The following is a 21209-nucleotide window of genomic DNA, read 5'->3' as shown; positions in this document are numbered from 1 at the left end:
CGGACACAATGGTAAGACTAATCGATTCTTTTTTAGAAAACAGAACGTTTCGCTGCAGAGTGGGAAAGGAACTCTCGACAACCCGACAACTAGAAGCAGGAGTCCCGCAAGGCGCGGTCCTTTCGCCACACCTCTTCTCTATATACACAGCAGACGTGCCCAGGCCAGAGAACGGCAATAATAAGCTGGCTCTCTATGCAGACGACACGGCCCTGCTGGCTAGATCCAACAGCGCAACTCACGTTACCAGGTACCTACAGCAACAAGTATCACAACGTGAAGTCCCACTTCACGTAGTGATACGGGGAATACCGGACAACATACCGGCAGAGGATGTTGCAGCCGACCTGGAGAAATAAGGATACCAGGTCATAGAATGCCATAGAATGACCTCGAGAAAAACGAAATTAAACCTACCCCTCTTCCTGGTTAAGGTCCCCAAGAACCAGGATAACATATACAAAATAAGGACGTGCGTGAACCTAATTGTACGGGCGGAGCCACAGAGGGTAAACCGCCGAAACATTGCGCAGTGCCACCGCTGCCAATTCTTTGGACACACACAGAGGTGCTGCCATGCGTCAGCGAGATGCGTGAAGTGTGGGGAGAACCACATAACCAGCGCGTGCGAAAAACCATGCGAGACACCGGCAAAGTGCGCCAACTGTCTGGAAGCGCACCCAACCAGCTATCGGGGATGCAGGATGTTCCCCAAACCAAGACCGGCGCAAACAGGAGGAATCAGGCCCCGACAGGCGGAGAGTCAGAGGCCCAGGCAACAACCAGCAGCGAGAAAACCGGCACCAAGGGCACAACAACAAGCCGGAGGTAACGAGCTAGTCAACATCCTAGGCAGCCTAACGACCGAGCAGCAAAAGATCGCGCAAGCGGTCTTAGCCGCCCTAATACAAGCACCCGGACGACAGTAATGCCAGTACGAATCCCGAGTAGCTTACTAGTAGGATCATGGAACATTAATGATTCCATAGACAAAAGAAACGAGCTACTGGAACTGCTGTCACGGCTAGACATAGACGTCATGGCACTACAGGAGACAAGATTAAGAAGCGAAAAGAGCTATCGAATCCCAGGATACAACATATATAGGACAGACAGGCCAGGGGGGCGCAACGCCGCAGGAGGCGTTGCGCTATTAGTAAAAACAGACCTAGCGCAAAACGAAGAAAGAAGACCAGAAATCCAAAACGGAGAAGCAGTAGCGGTCAGAATCAACGTGAGACGCTACGAGCAGCTGAAAATATCATCTGTATACCTATCTCCGCAAGGTAGAAGAATAGAAAGAACCGACATGGCAGAATTATTCCCAGATCACCATCCCACAGTGGCCATCGGCGACTTCAACGCAAAGTCGCCAGAATGGAATTGCAGATTTGCAAACACAAGAGGAAGAGATATAGTAAGATTACTAGAAGAATTCGACGACATCGAGGTGGTAGCACCAAACAGCCCAACGCACTACCCGCAAGCAGACGCAGTCCCAAGCACTCTTGACATCGCACTAGTACAGAACGTCGATACTACGGAGATGGAAGTACTAGATGAAGGTTCGTCAGACCACAACCCCATCCTATTCACAATAGGAAGGGGAGAAGTGGAAACAGACAACCCAACGAAGCGAATCATAGACTGGACAAGATTCCAGCGAGCCATACACGACGCGCTGGGTGAAATACCACGCATCGAAACAAAAACAGATCTGGAGAACGCCACGGACCAGCTTCAGCAGGCGATCACACAAACAACGGAAAGAAGCGCGAGGGAAGTTCCAGCCACACGCTATAACTTCCAAGAAGTTATAGCGTGTGGCTGTGGCACCAGAAACGATGGAACTAATCAGAATAAGAAGACGCCTGAAAAGACAGTACCAAAGAACACGTGCACCGATGGACAAAAGGTGCATGCAGAGCGCAAACAGGATACTGAAAGAAGAGCTGAAAGCGATCCGAGAAAGACAATGGACCACCCGTCTGGAAGAGCTGGCCACAGTAGATAGATCTGCGTGGCAAATGCAGAAGAAACTTGGGAACGGACCGCGACAACCCTGCCCACCAATACACGGCGAGCAAGGAATTGTCTACACTGACCAGGAGAAAGCGGAAGCATTCGCGGACAACTTCGCGTACAACCGGAAGGCAACGTCATCTTCAACGGACAAGAGATTCCGTGGACAAACAAAGCAACATATCTCGGGGTCATCCTAGACAAGAAGCTAACATTCCAGGAACACGTACAACAGAGAATAGGAATGGCCAAACAGGCCAGAAGACGCCTGGCGCCGATCATAGGAAGAAGTAGTAACATGGCACTGGAAGTCAAGCTACTGATGATCAAAACGATCCTAATGCCGATAATACTGTATGCATGCACTGCCTGGGGTCAGTGCGCGCAAACATACAGAAAGAAGATCCAAGCATTTATGAACACGAGCGTAAGGGCCGCCGTAAATGCACCGTATTACATCCCAAACAGATTCATATACAGAGATCTAGGACTGGACACGGAGTATGTGGACGTGTATATGAGAGAACATGCAGAAAGCACGTTCGATAGAATCAGATCGCACTTAAATCCAGCGTTTCGCGATCTACACGATGCGTTGAATATGGGTGACCCCAGGTTCCGAGAAAGGGACAAACATCCAAGGCCGACCAGACAAAATCAGAGACCGCCCCCACGAGTCGCCGTCAGGCGGCTCAGGCAAGTATAAAAATCTTAAGTGTATTAACCATATATTCTCTTTCAGGAAAACCGCGACTCAATTTCAAAAGCACATTTCTCAGCCTCACTGGGAAACGTCCGTCTATCACAACTATGGCCGCCGCTAGTTTTGGGGGCCCCCATGCAAAAATTCAGTTAGGAATACCGCGACAAACAAGAGCCAAATAAAATTCAAAACGAGAAGTTAGATAGGGAAATAAAAGCACCTAAAGGCTGGTTTCCAACCAAAACAGGTTAGATATCAATCTTGCTGAAGTGCCAGCAGCTGGATTGAGGACCGTTTCCTTAAGAAACGGGGGTGGAAGGAAAGGGTCGCCAGGTCCAAACCTGCGGAAGCATTTCCGTAAGGAGGGAGCTTGCGACCTGGGCACACAACCCGGGAGGGGCGCCAAGGCACCACATACAGACATTCAGAGTTGAGATCTCGTAGAGGTAACACCTACTGAAAGTGAAGTGAAGTGAGAAGTGTAGTGAGAAGTGAAGTGCGATAAAGTGAATACGTTCTGTGTTGCGTGAAAGCTAAACACAAAGAGACTAGTTCTTTTCAGAACTAAGTGTGCGTAAGCACACACAGAAAGAACTCGACATTCCTGTTCAGGCTTTTTAGGACTCTACCGACAATAACATGGAGGAAAATAAAAAGTTAAGAGAGGAAAACGAAGAACTGAAGAAGGACATCGTAAGCTGGCAGGAAAAATACCTTAAAGAGTTCGCCAGATGCAAGGAGGCGTTATAAGAGTTAAGGGATAGAATAGACAAGCTGACTGCAGAGAATGCAGAACTGAAAGAAACCAAAACAAAGAAGAAAGGAAGAGAAGAAAAACCAAAGAAGGAGGAAGAAGAAAAACAGACAGACACCAGGAAAAATAAACAAGAGACCACAAAGGAAAAAGAGTGCAGAAAAGTGAAGGACACAGCGAGCGAAAAGGAACATGAAAACAAAGAAGACAACAAAGTTACTAAGAGGACAAGAGCCCAAGTAGTTACTACAACAGAATCAGAATCAGATGAGGAAGGTTTCCAAAAAGTGGAAACCAAGAAAAGCAGGAAAGCGAAAAGACGAACGACGAAAGACGAAGAAAAAACCGAAATGGACGTGGAAACAACTTCCATAAATATGGACACGGAAACAACGTCCATAACGGAAGCGGAAGCAACGCCCACAACAAAACCAAGCGTGCCAACCGATAAAAGAAAAACCCCGGAGACACCAGTATGGCCAACCCCCAGGCCAAACGAACAAGGCGTATCAGCAAGCGCGGATACGAAACCGAGACAGACAAACCCCATGTCACCACCACCGATAGTTGTCCACGACAGCAAACGGTGAAACGAGATTTCCAAAGGCCTTGAAGCCCGAAAAATCGGGTACAAGGCAAGGCTCACCAGGGATGGAATATACATCCATACGAATAACGAGGAAGAGTGGCGCAAAGCCACAAGATACATGGAGGAATTCCGCCTGGAATTCCACACCTTTACCTTGAAAAAAGAAATCCCACTCCACGCAGTAATCCGGGGGATACCGGAGAACGTGGAGGAAGCGGACGTCGCGGCAGACCTAACCAAACAAGGGTTCGAGGTTCTGGAATGTCATAGAATGACGTCCAGAAAAACTAGACAAATACTGCCGCTATTCCTGGTCAAAGTGCCTAAAAACCAGGAAAAAATCTACGCATTAAGAACATGCGTAAATTTGTTCGTGCGGGCGGAGCCGCAAAGAATTAACAAAAGAGAAATAAGGCAATGCCACCGATGCCAGTACTTCGGGCATGCACAGAGATGTTGCCACGCAACCGCACGTTGCGTAAAATGCGGAGAGCAACATGAGACCAGTGGAAACAGACGAGAAGTGGAAACAGACAACCCTACGAAGCGAATCATAGACTGGACAATATTCCAGCGAACCATACACGACGCGCTGGGTGAGATACCACGCATCGAGACAAAAACAGATCTGGAGAACGCCACGGACCAGCTTCAGCAGGCGATCATACAAACAACGGAAAGAAGCGCGAGGGAAGTCCCAGCCACGCGCTATAACTTCCAAGAACACCTTCCACCAGAAACGATGGAACTAATCAGAATAAGAAGACGCCTGAAAAGACAGTACCAAAGAACACGTGCACCGATGGACAAAAGGTGCATGAATAGAGCAAACAGGATACTGAAAGAAGAGCTGAAAGCGATCCGAGAAAGACAGTGGACCACCCGTCTAGAAGAACTGAGCACAGAAGACAGATCTGCGTGGCAAATGCAGAAAAAGCTCAGAAACGGACCTCGACAACCCTGTCCACCAATACATGGCGAGCAGGGAATCGTCTACACTGACCATGAGAAGGCGGAAGCATTCGCGGACAACTTCGAAAGGCAGTGCAAAGAGAATGACGTCCCGTTCACAGACGAGGTAGATGAAATAGAAAACCAGGTGGAAAGAACGGTACGGAGGCTCAACCGACGAACAGATAATGCGCAACACCTGGCCCCGACATCGCCTGAGGAAGTGAAGGACATTCTGAGGCGCCTTATCACTCGGAAAGCACCAGGCCCAGATAATATAACAAATAGAGCACTGAAAGTGCTGCCACGAAAGGGTATAGCAGCCATAACCAACATTATAAATGCTATACTCAAGACTGCAACACTTCCCGTACCAGTTCAAAGAGGCAACGGTAATCCACATACCAAAGCCCAAGAAGAACCACCTGTTTCCAGCGAACCACCGGCCAATAAGCTTACTGCCATCCATGAGCAAAGTGGCGGAACGCGTCATCCTGAAGAGACTGGAAGAACAAACCAGAGAGTTAGGGATCCTCCCCGACGAACAATTCGGTTTTAGATCAGAACACTCAACAGAGCTACAAGTCCTGAGGGTAGTGGAATTTGCGACAGAAGGCTTCAACCTTGGCAAAGGACACAACACCGGAGCTATCTTCTTAGACGTCTCCAAGGCGTTCGACAGAGTTTGGCACGACGGGCTACTAGCCAAGATGAGCGACTTCGGATACTCCAAACCAATGGTAAGAACAAAATATATAAAATTCAGCCATTAGTTGATCATGTAAATAGAGTTTCCCAGAATATGTTCCAGCCCTTAGGTTCAAACTTTTCGGTTGATGAGGCAATGGAGCCATACTATGGCCATCACAGCATGAAGCAATTCATCAAGGGCAAGCCGATAAGATATGGCTTCAAATTCTGGTGCCTAACAACTTGAAATTCAATCCTTATTGTGGAGCTGGAGAAAAGCTTCAGGGCAAAACCTTGGGATCTAGTGTCTGCGAGAATCTATGTTTGAACTACCTTCCAGAGCAAAGTACTATATACATTGATAATTATTTCACTTCTTTGCCATTATTACATACTTTCAGAGGATATAACTTGAATTGTATTGGGACAATCAGATCAGACAGGATAGAAAAGGCACCACTCAGAGACCTCAAAAAAGAAAAGCGAGGATCAACACATGCTATTACCGATACAGCGAACAACATAACACTTATACGTTGGAATGAGAATAAGCAGGTAACAATCGCAACGAACATTGTGGATTCAGAAACATGTTTATCAAAAGGGGCCTGCAATCGTTGGTCTAAAAAGGAAAGAGCTCCAGTGCAAGTGGAACAGCCATCATTGATAAATTCATACAACCATGGCATGGGTGGGATGGATATTTTTGATGGTCAACGAGGACTATATCGAATAAGAATAAGATCCAGAAAATGGTACTGGCCTCACATTAGATTTTGTTTGAATGGCTCCATTGTAAATATGTGGATGCTCTACAGATATGTGGACAGAAAAATATCTCTTCTGCAGTTTATACGACGCGTTGTACTTGTCATTCTTACAGGTCCTGAATATCGTCATGGGCCAAACCAAAAACTCCAAAAGCTGTTTTGAATGAAGTGAGATATGACAGAATAGAGCATATCGTTGATAAGATTGAAACGCAACGTCGTTGTGGTTTTTGCGGCAAATGTGCAAAATTCATCTGTATCAAATGTAATATTGCTCTACATCCTGCCCAATGCTTCAGAAATTATCATGCCAAGTGAATTTTCTACATTCAGCCTTGTTTTTCTTTGTATAAGAAATATTCTTCATATGATTTTGATTGAATAAAGAATAATTCCTGTTTTTTCTTCATAAGTAGTACTCATCACTTCCCAACGTATGATATATCATACTTAAAAAAAAAGCACTTCCTCGATGAGACAATGAAAGATATATGTTGCAACCAGATTTTTATACTCAAAACAGTAATAACTAACGATTTTTTGAATATTTGAGAAAAAAAATTAGCTGGGCTTTAATGGGTTAAAAGATGTTCATTACAACCACCATTTCAACGCTTATGATGTTAACATTTCTAGATTAGAATAATTTTCCATGTTCTCAGTACATCGTATTGTTGGTCCTCCACTGTCCCTAATTAAAACAACTAAGGGAAAAACAATGCTACGAGCGAAGGAATATTTAAAGATGAATTAGTCATTTTATTCTTGATACGTTTTTATGTTTATTGTGTTATTTTATTGCTAATTACTATTTGTGTTCTATCAGTGTATGCATGGTCAGTCAGCTATACGTAGTCATAAGAGTTCTATTTCTAATCAGTATATGCCTATTGTCGAAACTTTTCAAATATTTGATTTATTTTTGTTTTCAAGATTGATACTTGAACACTCCTACTTAACTATAATTTTATAAGTAGAGAATACATATATTTAGATGGAAAACCACCTCCACAACCCTGCATTTTATTCATCATATGTTATGGGATTGGATAATGACATTGCCCAAGTCGTATCAGAAACTGCATCTAGCTAATCCTGTCATTCAGAATATTTCCTACTCAACAAATGAAAACAATATGGCAAGTAAATCAAACTCCTCTTTGGAAACTGCTACTCTTCAGGATCCGTACTACTCAACATGTGAAACAAATGTAACAAACATAGAGGAGCTCAACACACTATTAACAAATTGGAATCAGAGTCATTTGCTGGACCATTTTATTGATAGGTACTCACATAATTATTTTATATTTTTAATAATTATTTTTCAATCAACCTGGTAAATATATTTTTTTTAGAAGAAAAAGTTTTCCTGAATGTTTTGAGAGTAATAAAGAGGCATCATATCGAAAGGCTTTTGAAGAATTTTGATATGGGGACACAAATTTTATTTGAAGATAATTTGGAGAAGTGGCGTGAATCAATTGGTCTACCACTTGGACGTGCGATTTCGACAGCAGATTCATCTGACATTGGAACTCCCCCATCCACTCCAACTTCTGACGGTAGACCATCGCCAACTATGAAATTTTTCCCATACTTTTCAAAACCCCAACCTTCTGACCCGTCTACTAATATCACACTTTCTCAAATTTTAAATACTTCCTCAAAAGCTTGTATGCTCATTGAATTCTACAACAAATTTGCCAAGTTTGAAGAAGAGCAAAGAAATAATCTAATTGGAGTTATTTCCCGATACTTTGAAGAAAATAACTTAGTTATGACCTTAAAATGTAGCTACCGTTTGGAAAAGGAAATTATTGAGAAATTTCCCACAGAGAAATTGGTAAGTATATGATTAGCTCTGGATTTAGTTTATACTTTTTCTTTTCATATTTCAGGAATACTACCGTACCAATCAAAGAGGAAAACTCTACAATAAATGGCGGAATTCAAATGCGTCATTCAAACATGCTGTTCAGGGTTATCTTTCACCTCAATCCTCAACAACAGTAAAAAGTAAAATACAGAAAAACACTAATCGTCGAATGAATATTCACTTTGGTAGGTACTTTCCAATGCCATTTATTGAACAATCTGAAGCGTTTTCATCATTTTTTAGTTCCTGAGGAAGACGCAGAAGCTATCATTAGGTCGCTCAAATTCGACAACCTCTCTTCAGAAGAATTTGATCACTGGTAGCATGTGGAAAATACAGAATCAACGAAATAAATGAAGCTGAATCAACTTCTGCTATAATGGAGAAATGACCTTTTTATAAACAACCATCTGGATTTCGGCTGGTAATGAAATTTTTAAAATTTCCGGTCCATATATATATATATATATATATATATATATATATATATATATATATATATATATATATATATATATATATATATATATATATATATATATATATATATATATAACAATAGCTATAAATATAAGAATAGCTATAAATATCATTTCAGATTGATATGGACTTTAATATTGCGAGACATGCAAATAGTGAGGGTCTTCTCAAAAATTGGCCAACAACAGTTGACAAAATATCTTCTTTTTTTAATGGATGGACATATTAAGGACAGGAACATCAAATTATTATTGGAACAACTTAAAAACGGAGATATCGAAGAAAGTGAGTATGGAGTAAGCAAATTTGTTAAGAATCTTTAAATTAAAAGAATGTCACTGTATTTATTGATTTATTTTGCATTTTACTAGTAAGTTTTCAGATACACTCTCTATATAGTAAAACATTTGATCCTTTTGACAGATCTATTGATAATATATTCAATAAATCTGAAAATAATGGTAAACAAGTCCAAATTATGTGTATGTTTTCATTTTCTTGCTATTTTTAAAAGAGAAACATCATCAAATTATTGAATATTCTTAAATTTTATGCATTAGTATTGAACTATGTATGCCACTCGAAATATTATAACAAAAACTGGCATTATTTCAGATGGAAGAGATGCAGCAGTTTTGTCGACCCTTCATGGTTTTTTTCGTACCCACCAATAAGGTAGTTAAGAGAGACTCTACTGGTAAATCACGAACAACGAAATTCACCATACGTGATTCACAACAATCATTTCTATATGTCGGAAAAACCATTCAAGAAGTGGAGGACTGGATAAAATTCCTGCAATCTAAAAAATCCTCAATTCAGCCTTTCATTTTTGCAATTGGAGAAGATATCACAAAAATAAGTGAAATTTACACATACTTTGATGGAATAAAGTATAAATTTTTTAATATTATGAGGGCAGTGGATATCTGCTTCAAAATAATATATATATTTAATTTAAACTTTCCAGCAGAAAGTATAATGTTGTGGTCATTTATAGAAATCTTTTTTTATCAAATGAAATCAACAAACACGTATTCTAAAATACATATTTTATGTGAATATCTGAAAAATAATTAAAGCTTACTTTAACAAAGGATGATTTTCATTTTCTCGAGCACATCACATCTTTCATATAAAAAAATATCTCAAGACACTTTCTGTAATAAAGGTGTTACTTTTTCTGTAAATTAGATGCCTATCAAAAAATCTGATTCTCAGGATGAATTATAAATTAATAAAAATGAATTATTTATATAAAGTACACAACAAATCTCAGATTACATTTTGTCCTGTAAATTGAAATTCATCCTGAATCGAGCTTTATAGATAAACGTTTCAAATCCGTCCAAAAAACCAATTTAATGAGAATATGTTTCAAGCCTATTTCGTAGTTGAACAATTTACTTTAAAAAATCTTATGGAAAATCTTATTCAATATTTGAGAGTAATCTAATCTAATTTAATTTGCTAACGATAAAACAATACACAAATATATATATATATATATATATATATATATATATATATATATATATATATATATATATATATATATATATATATATATATACCTAGATATATATATATATATATATATATATATATATATATATATATACCTAGATATATATATATATATATATATACCTATTACTACAACAGGATACTGAAAACCTAACTATTTCTACCAGGAGCTGCAACTATATTACAAACTGAACTGTTAAGTTCAAAATTGTCCTTTTTAGGACTTTATTATCAAAAGAATTCGCAACTTGTCACTTCGGCGTCACGCCGCACCGAGGGACCCACTAGCCGGCCTTCTTGGACGTATTTGACCTACCCAGGCTCGAATACATCGGAGGATACGCCGACCCAGCATATCAACGGGTCAGTCCACGTGGGCTGTCCCATTGCACTGGTATCTGGGGGCTTTAAAGCGACCGGCTAGGGTTAGGGAGCGTAGGGAACCCTCTGGTCCGGCAGCCTAGTGCCATCGTGGTGGCCATTAGACAGTTAGTATTATAAGGACTCGAATAATAAATTCGGAGATCTTGTTCTTAAAAGAAAGGTCGTGATGATGCAGGGAACCCGCGACGTTCTGGACTCAGGAGCAAACTCGGGAAGCGAGAACGGAACTCCATATAGACCCTCCGGCGGCCTAGCACCCGCCGGCTCTGGTCTGCGTGCGACAGGCGGCCTAGGAGCGGACGGTCCTTTACAACTCCACGCCCAGCCGGATATCATGTCAGGACCGCTCCGGGTACCGTCCTGGCGACAATATTCAGCACCAGACAGGAGCACATTCAAAACCTGTAATTGGTTTTTTCCAATTGCGCGAAGCTCGATTGAAAATTTAACTAGAAATTCCTTCGAAAGAAAGTCGAATTTTTGGTACATGTGATCACACCCGAAGGAATCATACGTAATCCCCAAAAATTCACGGCTATCAGAGCACAATAAAATACTTTATTGACTGCTTTAATACAAGCAAGTCAATACTCACGTCTGAACCTGTTCTGGCATATCACGACTTCGAAAAACCATTCAAATTGAACACAGATGCCTCAAATTTCGCAGTAGGTCCCATATTATTCTCTGTACTCTGAAATTCATTGGAGATCGAGACGCCGAAGAGTGAACATCAAAGTGTGAAAGCTTTAAGTGTTACCTGTAGTGAAGCGATAAGAATATAATTCAGAGCGATTTATTGAAAGCGTTTAAAGATGCGTTTACACAAAGCACTGAGAAATTAGTTCTTTTCAGAACTGAGTGTACGAAAGCACACGTAAAAAAGAATTCGCTTTTATTTTTCTCTTAGGATTTTGGGGCTCCACAATGGAAATGGAGGAAAAACTAGAATTACCCGAGAGGGAAAACCACAGGCTGCGACAGCAAAAGGACGAGCTGACGAGCCTAATAAAACAACTAAACGATAGGCTGAACTACGTAGAAGAAAAACTAGCCCAAAGATCACGGACTAATGCAGGACCATCTAGGGAACAATCAGGCAAAAGGGCTGAAGAAGCCGAAAAGCCAAAACAGACTAAAGAAAACGACAACAAAGACGAAACGCGCCAAACCAAGCGGCCACGAGGCCTGGACAGCGCAACAAACACCGACTCTGAGGAAGGCAGGTTCGAGCTAGTAGAAAGAGCCAGGCCAAATAAGAAAACGAGAAAGCGCCTAGCACAAGAGAAAGTCGCGAAAGCGGTAAGTCAAAAAGAAAAACCAAGCGAGGACATGGGCACGCTACAGGATACAGGCGCCATTGAACAAATGGTGCCAACTGTAGAAATAAAAATACCAGAGAGGACAACTGCGGAAGAAGGGGTACCAACTTCAAAACAAAAAGAAGTGGTACCAACCACGGAGCCAGGAAAGCCACCGCCAATAGTCCTGCACGATTCCAAAAAATGGAACGAGATCTCTCGAGATCTCAAAAAAAAGAAAATTGGCTTTAACAAAGCCAAACTAACACTCCGTTGATATAAAAGTGACATTATTAAAAAATTGGCATTTTCGAGTTAGTATAATGAAAAGGTCACTAAAACCTAGTATATTTATGTGGAAAAGTGACACACTTATAGTTTCTCCAACTTACCACTAGAAAGCAATAGTGTCACCTAACCTCTGACCAACTTGGCCAAGAATGTTTATAGAAAAACGACAGTTGCGATTTAGATACGGTGATGGAGTGTTGCTAGTGGTGAATTGTTTTATAGAAAAACGTGCAATCTTAAGTTGTGTCATCTCTCCTTGTGAAATAAATTTTTACTTGTTGATTTCATTTATGAAAAAACGTCGTATTTGGACTTTTGTCATCTTTCCTTAAGAGATGAGTTAATACTAATTGGTTTCATTTGTAGAAGAAAGTCTTATTTCAAGTTATGCCATTTCTCCTGTGAAGGTGTATTTCAGTTTCATCTCATCTACAGAAAAGTGACTTTCTTCAAGTTGTGACATTGTTCTTTGTAAAATATCTATAAAATATTTGAATTGTGACTGTTTTTTAACCTCACATTTGGAGATGTGTCCCTTTTCTACAAATATCAGGAAATTGTTTTTCGAATTATGACATTTTCGTACTAATCAATTTTTGTTTTGTTTTAAGCTATACAACATTTCAAAATCTTTTAATCATCAAGATGTGTTGCCACAGAGGGAAACTTATCACGAAACTAGCCTTACAGCAGCCTACGAAAGAATGGAAAATACTTGAAACTGTGAAAGGTCAGCAAATCAATCCAGATTTTCATACTATATTCAGTAAATGTTTTTTAACTATTTAATAAATTAATATTGCATTGAATTGTTGCAGATTGCGCTACCGAGAGTATCGATAATGCTTCACAATCTGTAATTAATGCTGAGGGTACTTTCATTGGTAAGAGTACTATTGCTTCTGAAATTGACCGTAATGTGGTTGATTATATTATTTCTGGAAGTGATAAATATCTACACAAACATTTTACTAATTTTATATTTCATGAAAGTCTTTTAAGCAACGAGAGTCAGTTGTTATACGTAATCCATATTATCGAATTTGTTGGATTTATTTGAATTCCCTGTGTTGTTCCAGATCATGCTTCTACCAGTTTGTATGAATTACAGCCCTTGGGCAATACCACCAACGAAATTAGTAACGCTATCGATGAATTTGACAGTATTATGGATAACGACATGACACCCGCAATTGGTAATTGGGACTTTCTTTAGTTTTGTGATTCTGTCGTAATGCATATTGTACTTCACTACTCATCAGGCTTTATTACTGTTTCAGAGAGCACGGTCAGTTGCAACGATTCTGATGAAAATGAAGATAGGGACAGTTCAGCTGTGCAAGGCATTTTCGATTCTGATGATACAGATGTTGATCCGAACTAATCATCCGAAACAGAAAGCGAGAATTCATCACAGAGCGAGACAGTGAGCGCCGATTCATTAGTTATAGGATCCTTGGGTTCCCAGCAGGCCACAAGATATTCAGGAAATCTTCAAGAAATTGAAAATGGAAGCACAACAAAGGTTAAGAGAACTAAGAAACGTAAGCGCAATGAGCCCCAGTGGAAAAACACTGCTTCTAAATTAGCCAGAAATTCCGGAGTCGAGTATGTGTCATCCTCAAAATCCAAAAAAGTGATCCGAGCAAGAGAGATGAAGCCTCCCTGCAAATAAAGCTGCAGACTCAATTGCAGAACAAAGATTACTGAAGAGAGTCGCAAAAACATTTTTGCTAACTATTGGGCTCTTGGTGATTCACAACGACAACGAGACTATTTATCATCCTGCATGAAGCCTGTTAAACCTAAATACCAATACCAGCGGAGTAGCTCTAATCGACGTGACAATAATTCATTTCATTTTTCAGTTAACACGTTGACGGACAGCGACGTGTATAGACGTTGTTGTCCTGGAGCGTGATGTGGCACTATCATTTTACGACGTCTGCAGACGTCGTCGTTTTCAGTCTCTTTTCTCAGCCACGACTTGTGCAGACGTCGAATTAGCATGATATATGGTTTAGGTGTCGTATCATACGCTATAATTCAGCCCTATACATTCATCATATGTGGTGGGGTTGGCGTTAGATCTATCATATGTGGTGGGGTTGGCGTTAGATCTGTCGTTTCGAGGTGTTTGGTCTGAACTGGAGACACTGGAGTAGTAGCATTTTAGTCGTTCATTAGTGAGCACATATATAAGGGATAAGCAAGAAGAAGAAAAGTTGTTACGGTGGTTTGATGAATTATCCGATGATGGTAATATCGAATCTGACCATGATGCCTATAGTGACGATGGAGAATTTGATGGTGACTTAGATTATGTGCCTGATGAGTCACATCTTAGTGAGAGCTCAAGTGAAGACGATAATGATGGAGTTATATCCCCCGTAACTGAAACTGGTGGCGAAACGCAGGACAGTTCGAATGAAGAGAACGCGGATAATAACGAACAAGAAAATCAGAGTTCGACAGAAAAACACAATGATGATTATGGTTGGGTAGATGAGTCATCCGATATTCCGAATTTTGATTTTGATAGTAGTCAGACGGGAATAAAAATTGATGGAATTCAAAATTTCTCGCCAATTGAAGTTTTTGAAAAACTATGGGATAAGGAAGTTATGAATCTTATATTAACTAGCACGAATGAATATGGGGAAGAACTCAATAAATCACAACGTCCCAAAACTCGAAATAGCAGATTCCGTGAATTCAAACATATTACTGAAAGTGAACTAAAAACGTTTTTTGGGTTGTGTCTTTTTCAAGGGCAAATAAAAACACCAGTAATCAGGCAATTATTTACCTATAATCCATTGTATTACCATCCAGTTTTTTTACATGTGTTAAGTGGACGTCGATTCGAGCAGATTCTTAGATGTTTGAGTATAAATACGAGCGACGAGAAAAGTGAAGACCGCCTAAGAAAAGTAAGAAATCTGTTAGATTTAGTAATAAAAAACAGTAACACAGTGTATTATCCTTCTGAAGCCTTATCGTTAGACGAATCTATGTTGCTATTTAGAGGACGGCTTACGTTTAGGCAGTATATTAAAAATAAAAAGAGCAGGTACGGAATCAAGTTCTATGAACTTAAGGGCCCTGTAAACGATCAAATTATTTGTCAAATATTCGTTTGACAAACGTGTTTGTCAAATTTTTTGAAAGTGTGCGAGCTTGTTTGACGTGTTTGTCAAACAATGTAAATGTTTGACCTGTTTGATGGAAATTTTGATTGACGGTGTGTTTGGCAAACCTGTTTGATAGTGTGCAATGGTGTTTGTCAAATAAGATCTCAGTTATTGCCTTGATACCATGGAGAACACAACTGCGACAATCAATAACGGCAACATGTCAGAAAAAGAATGTCTTTTGGAATTTATCTCCGTATATCGCGACATGCCGATGCTGTGGAGAATAAAATCAAAAGACTATATGGATAAACACAAGAGAATGAATGCGATCAAAAAAATGACGGAGTTATTGAAAGTGTCTCGCGGGAACATCACTGAAGAAGATGTTAAAAAAAAAATTAATATTTTACGAACAACTTTCAAGCGTGAAAATAATAAGGTGAAGAAATCTATGCTTTCTGGATCTGGTACTGATGAACTCTATGTACCTTCATTATGGTACTACAAAGAGCTTGAATTTCTACAAGACCAAGTGGAGGAAGAATCGGGGATCAGTTCAATAACAGGACAAACGGTAAATAGTAACAATGTTTATTTTATTTTAATTCTACAAGTACAACATATACAGTTACCCACTCTAAACATTTGAAATTTTTTCATTTTCAAATAAGAATTCATTTTCAAAAGAATATTTTTATAAACAACTTGTTACAAATAGGTACAACATAATATTTTAACCTAACCAATAATAATATTTTAACTTAACCAATTAATAAATATTTTTTATTTTCACAAGTACAGCAAATACGATTAGGTACCTATTCTAAACATTTGTTTTGCCATGGAATAGCACCCGTTGAATTAAAATATTCACAAAAATCATCTCTCACTTCTTTTGCTAATGTAGCGCTATTTCCAGCCCGTGCACGTTCGATATTCAACAATTGATTTGACTCATTTCTCCAAGATCCTTGTATGACAGTCCCTGTAACACAATCTTCCATGTCTAATTCTCCATTCCTAATGTAGTTTTTTTGTTTCATTAGTAAATTGTGTAAATGACAACACGCCATTACTACAATTTTAGCTTTTGTAGGACATAATTTGATGGGTTTTTGGAGAATCTTAAAACGACTCGCAAGAATGCCGAATACATTTTCAATTATTCGCCGAGCACGGGATAAACGATAATTGAAAATCCTTCTGTTGTCATTTAAAACCTGCTTATTGTAGGGCTTCATAAAATTTGGAAGAAGCTGGAAAGCTTCATCGCCTACAAATACAAATGGCATTTTTTTATTAAAGTTTGGCAATTCCTGTGGCTCTGGAATCTGCAACTGGTTGTTCTCAAACATATTCCAAAATTTTGTATTTTTAAGTACTCCTCCATCTGACACTCTACCATTTGTACCGACATCAATCATGATAAATTCATAATTTGCATTAGCTATGGCCATAAGCACTATGCTGTGTGTTCCCTTATAATTATAATAATAGGAACCGGAATGCTCAGGTTTTTGTAACGTGATATGCTTTCCGTCTACAGCTCCGATGCAATTATCAAAGTTCCATGAATTTCCAAATTGTCGTGCCAATATTTTCCAACTTTCTTGTGTTTTGGGTATCTGAAACATAAAAATACTTATTATTATTATGTAATATGTTTATTATTATGTATTATTATTATTATGTAATATGTTTATATTTATTGTTTTGGTTTCTAGGAATCGTCAAAACTATCAACATCAACATCAACACAATCACCTTTGCCACCTTCAGCATCTATTAGTCCTGTACAAATAAAAAAGAAGAAAAAGGAGGACTTGCAACAGGACTTATTGACATTAGCCAGGGATCATTTCAAAAAACCTGAAAATGAATATCAGGTGATGGCAAGAAACTGGGCCTTTAAGCTAGAGCGCATGTCTGGAGAACAAAGAAGACTGGCAGAAAAATTTATAAACGAAATACTCTTTGAAGGAGAAGAAGGAAACCTTCATCGACATTCGGTAGTTATTAATCCGTCTCAGCCAGCACTCGCTTGGAACACTCCATCACCTACTCCGTACAGCCCATCTCCTATTTCACAACAATCATATCTGTCCAATACGGAGCAACCTGTGGTGATTCATATTTCAGACTCGCAAACAAATGAAACTAATACAGAAACTGAAGATGATACAGCAGCCAAATTTATAAACAATTTTTATTCTCTTTAAATTATATATTTTGTAATTTTGAAATAAAAATCTTACCTGAATATTGCTTAATTTTTCATTTATTGCCTCACAAGTTTCAATGATAATGCCGCTGAGTGTACGAGGTGCAATGCAGGCTTGAAATTTTAGGTCTTCAAAATCGGCGCCACTAGCCAGGTACCTCAAGGTTATAGATAATCTTTGAGAAGCTGGTATAGATTTACGCATAACGGTATCTTGTTTTGCTATGCAAGGACTTAGCAATGTTAATAAATCTTCAAATGTTTTATGGTCCATGCGCAGGAAGTTTGCATAGTCATTTGGTTCTGTGAGCACTATTTCCCGTAACAAATTTTCGTGCGTATATTTATCCCGTAATTTCAACCATTCTCTAGACCATCGACGACCTTTTTTCTTTTTCTTCATACATAGTGCTAGTGTCAATGCCAAAAACGCCTTATCTGTATTATCACTCATTGTTATATACGACAGAAGATGATAACAACACACGAACGTCAAGGAGAAAACTGAAATATGGGCAAATTTATTTGATCTATTGGTTTGATCGTATGCGCTTTTGTTTGATGAAAACATGAAGTTTGACAAACAAATTCGACAAACAAATTTGACCGTCTACAGGACCCTTTACCTCTCATGATGGGTATATTTTGAACTTAGAGATTTACCAGGGTAAGGGTTCGAACAACCCTGAATCTGGAAATTCTAAAACAGAAGAACTTGTTTTAAGATTATTAGGGCCTTTCCTTAACAAAGGCCATCACGTCTACATGGACAATTTTTATAACAGCGTCTCCCTATCGTCCCTATTTAAAACTCATTCTACTGGTACTTTGCGATCCAACCGCCGAGGAACTCCTGCCATTGTAGTAAAGAAAAAACTCCGTCGAGGTGAACATATATGGAGAAAAAAAAGCAACCTCAGTGTATATGTTAGTAAATGGAAAGACAAGAGGGATGTACTCGCTATAAATACAGCATATAAACCAAATATAATTACTGTTAGAAACCGTTATGGCGTTGAAAAAGATAAGCCTAGCGAAATTGATGCATACAACCGGCACATGTCAGGAATAGATAGAAGTGATCAAATGTTGAGCTACTATATCTGCCCTCGTAAAACAATAAGATGGTACAAAAAAGTCCTCTTCCACCTTCTTGATATTGCTATGTGGAACTCATATTTCATATATACAAAAGGGGTGAAGCAATTGCCATTTCTTGAGTATAGGGAGGCAACTATAAGGTCACTTCTAGGATTGGAAAATGATGCGGATGGTCGAAGTCTTGTCAGACAGGGCCAAGAAAGGGAGTAAAAATGGGTTCCAAATTAAACACACCACAACACTATCTTGAAACAATTCCTGTTCCGGAACATTGCAAGAAAATCAACTTTTTCCTTAAATGCAGACAATGCACTAGAGATAAAAAAAGGAAAGAAACAAGGTTCAGATGTGAAACCTGTCAAGATAAACCTCCATTGTGTCCAGCTCCATGCTTTAAGTTATGGCACCAATGAAAACTGAAAATGTTTGATTCAATTACTAATAAATAGATGTTTGCATTTCATGACGACGTCCATAGACGCCTGTCACAATTGATGAAGAAAAATGTGTTTAGTGTGACAGCGACGTGTATGGCCGTTTGTTTTTTTTTTTTCTTAAATAGCTTTCATATCTGAGACCTAACTTACCCGTAAACATGATTTTTTTTCGTTAACTGCGAAATTGGTAATGTTATATTTGTGTCATGTGAATCACTTCCGCTTATCCACATGTGTCTGTCAACGTGTTAATGGAAATATTGTTAGAGTTTGTAAATCATTTTTCAGATCTACTCTGGATATAACAGATAGGCCGATAAGAACTATATTGAACAAACAGGCTACATGTGGAGGAATGGTGGCACAGGATCTCCGAGGAAAACATGGTAAACATCCTAAACTGGAAGCGAGCATAAAAGAGGGAATCCGACACCATATCGACTCCATACCAAGAATCGAAAGTCACTACTTGAGAGCTCGTTCTACTCGTGAATACATCGAAGGTGGTAAGTCCTTACGTGATCTACACAGAGATTACGCTAAGGTATGTGCAGAAAATAACTCACTTGCTGGGAAGTACTTGATTTATCATCAAATATTCACCCGTGAATACAATATTTCCTTTTTTACGCCTAAAAAAGACCAATGTGGAGTTTGTGCTTCCTACACCAATGCTTCTGTTGAAGAGAAAGAGCATTTAACAAATGATTATGAAGCCCATTTATCAGAAAAAGATCTGTCCCGGATTGAAAAATCTGAAGACAAACATAAAATTGATAAAAATTATGTAGTAGCCTGTTTTGACCTCCATGCTCCAAAGGAGACACATCAACATTCTAGTATACTTCAAAACTTAATGTTTTCAATTTTACAGTGTACGAAATCTCGCGAGAGAAGCAGGATGATCAATGCTACTGTTATGTCTGGGATGAAACTCAAGGAGAAAGAGGAGCAAATGAGATTGGTACTTGTCTCCTTAAATTCTTAGAGGAAAAGTCGACAGAAAATCCCGATGGTGAAATCGAAATTGTTCTGTATTCCGACAACTGTGTGGGACAACAGAAAAATCGTTTTATTCTAACGATGTATGTTTACGCTTTGATTAAGTATACTAATATAAAGTCCATCACCCATAAGTTTTTAATCAAAGGACATACACAGAATGAAGGCGATTCAGCACATTCTGTGATTGAGCGCCAGGTAAAACGCTCTCTGAAGTCAGGTCCAATTGGACCGCGTTATGCATAACTCGACCAAGCGCCATTTCGTAAATTTCGAGATTTTGGTGCCATCTAAAGCACAATAGTGTAATTTACCTATAACAAATTTAAGCAGATACAGGAACCTGCAATTTTGAAGTTATAACGTACAGAGCTAAGCGCCAAAGATTGAATCTGCACTTTCTTATTTGGCAACACTTGACCAAACGATACATTTTCATTGAAGTTCAGAAACGTGCCTTGACTGATTTGCATAATGTGACCAACCACCAAAAAGTTGATCGTTGGTCACCTAATGCAAAATGTCCATATCTCCAGGAAAAGTGTGAAGAAGAAATAATATAGTGTGGCTAAGTGCAGAGTAACCGCTGTTTCGACAAAAATAAAACAGCTTTGAAATGATGAAAAGAACTTCTTTAATATTGCAACGTGCTCGTGAATTGATATTTGAGGTACGGATTCCTTGTATTATTGTAGATATAAAGCATGACAATAATTTTCTTTAAAACTTTAGGAACAAGAACATGTTATTCAGGAAACGGCAGTTAATAGTCAAAAAATATTAGTGACTGTTCCAGGTCTTTTGGAAGATGATAATTATTTGATTTCTGGTGGCGAACCAATTTCGGTAAGTAAAAACTTTCAACATAATTGAGATCTCCAGAAAATATTTCTTGCTATACAGTGGTCCCATTTTTTATCATGTATGTAGGTTGCGCAATCAAATGATTTCCTAAAATCCATATTTACTT

At 39.0% G+C, this 21209-nt stretch overlaps 2 protein-coding genes across 2 annotated transcripts; both read left to right on the top strand.

The window, feature by feature from the left end:
- The first annotated feature begins 7909 nt into the window (after positions 1-7909).
- On the top strand, positions 7910-9953 carry LOC141486811 (uncharacterized). Its single transcript, XM_074185378.1, has 5 exons — positions 7910-8325; positions 8381-8543; positions 8602-8782; positions 8957-9123; positions 9454-9953. The coding sequence occupies exons 1-3, from the start codon at positions 7912-7914 to the stop codon at positions 8679-8681; spliced, it is 657 nt and encodes a 218-aa protein (XP_074041479.1). The 5' UTR covers positions 7910-7911; the 3' UTR covers positions 8682-8782; positions 8957-9123; positions 9454-9953.
- Positions 9954-15442: 5489 nt separating this feature from the next.
- Positions 15443-17738, top strand: LOC141486785 (uncharacterized). Its single transcript, XM_074185331.1, has 2 exons — positions 15443-16052; positions 17203-17738. Exons 1-2 carry the CDS (start codon positions 15660-15662, stop codon positions 17695-17697), a joined length of 888 nt encoding a protein of 295 aa, XP_074041432.1. The 5' UTR covers positions 15443-15659; the 3' UTR covers positions 17698-17738.
- Positions 17739-21209: the final 3471 nt, after the last annotated feature.

Source organism: Leptinotarsa decemlineata, unplaced genomic scaffold (assembly GCF_025532065.1).
Source record: "Leptinotarsa decemlineata unplaced genomic scaffold, Ldec_3_MD MMD2_tig00026374_RagTag_RagTag, whole genome shotgun sequence".
NCBI lineage: Eukaryota > Metazoa > Arthropoda > Insecta > Coleoptera > Chrysomelidae > Leptinotarsa > Leptinotarsa decemlineata.
This window is presented reverse-complemented; position numbering and strand designations above follow the sequence as displayed.

Excerpts from the sequence above, each read along its gene's own strand:
- LOC141486811 (XM_074185378.1), top strand. The coding sequence starts at position 7,912 with ATGGGGACACAAATTTTATTTGAAGATAATTTGGAGAAGTGGCGTGAA. Across the intron at positions 8,326-8,380 it reads AATTTCCCACAGAGAAATTG|GAATACTACCGTACCAATCA; the intron begins GTAAGTATATGA and ends TTCATATTTCAG. Across the intron at positions 8,544-8,601 it reads TCGAATGAATATTCACTTTG|TTCCTGAGGAAGACGCAGAA; the intron begins GTAGGTACTTTC and ends ATCATTTTTTAG.
- LOC141486785 (XM_074185331.1), top strand. The coding sequence starts at position 15,660 with ATGGAGAACACAACTGCGACAATCAATAACGGCAACATGTCAGAAAAA. Across the intron at positions 16,053-17,202 it reads GTTCAATAACAGGACAAACG|GAATCGTCAAAACTATCAAC; the intron begins GTAAATAGTAAC and ends TTTGGTTTCTAG.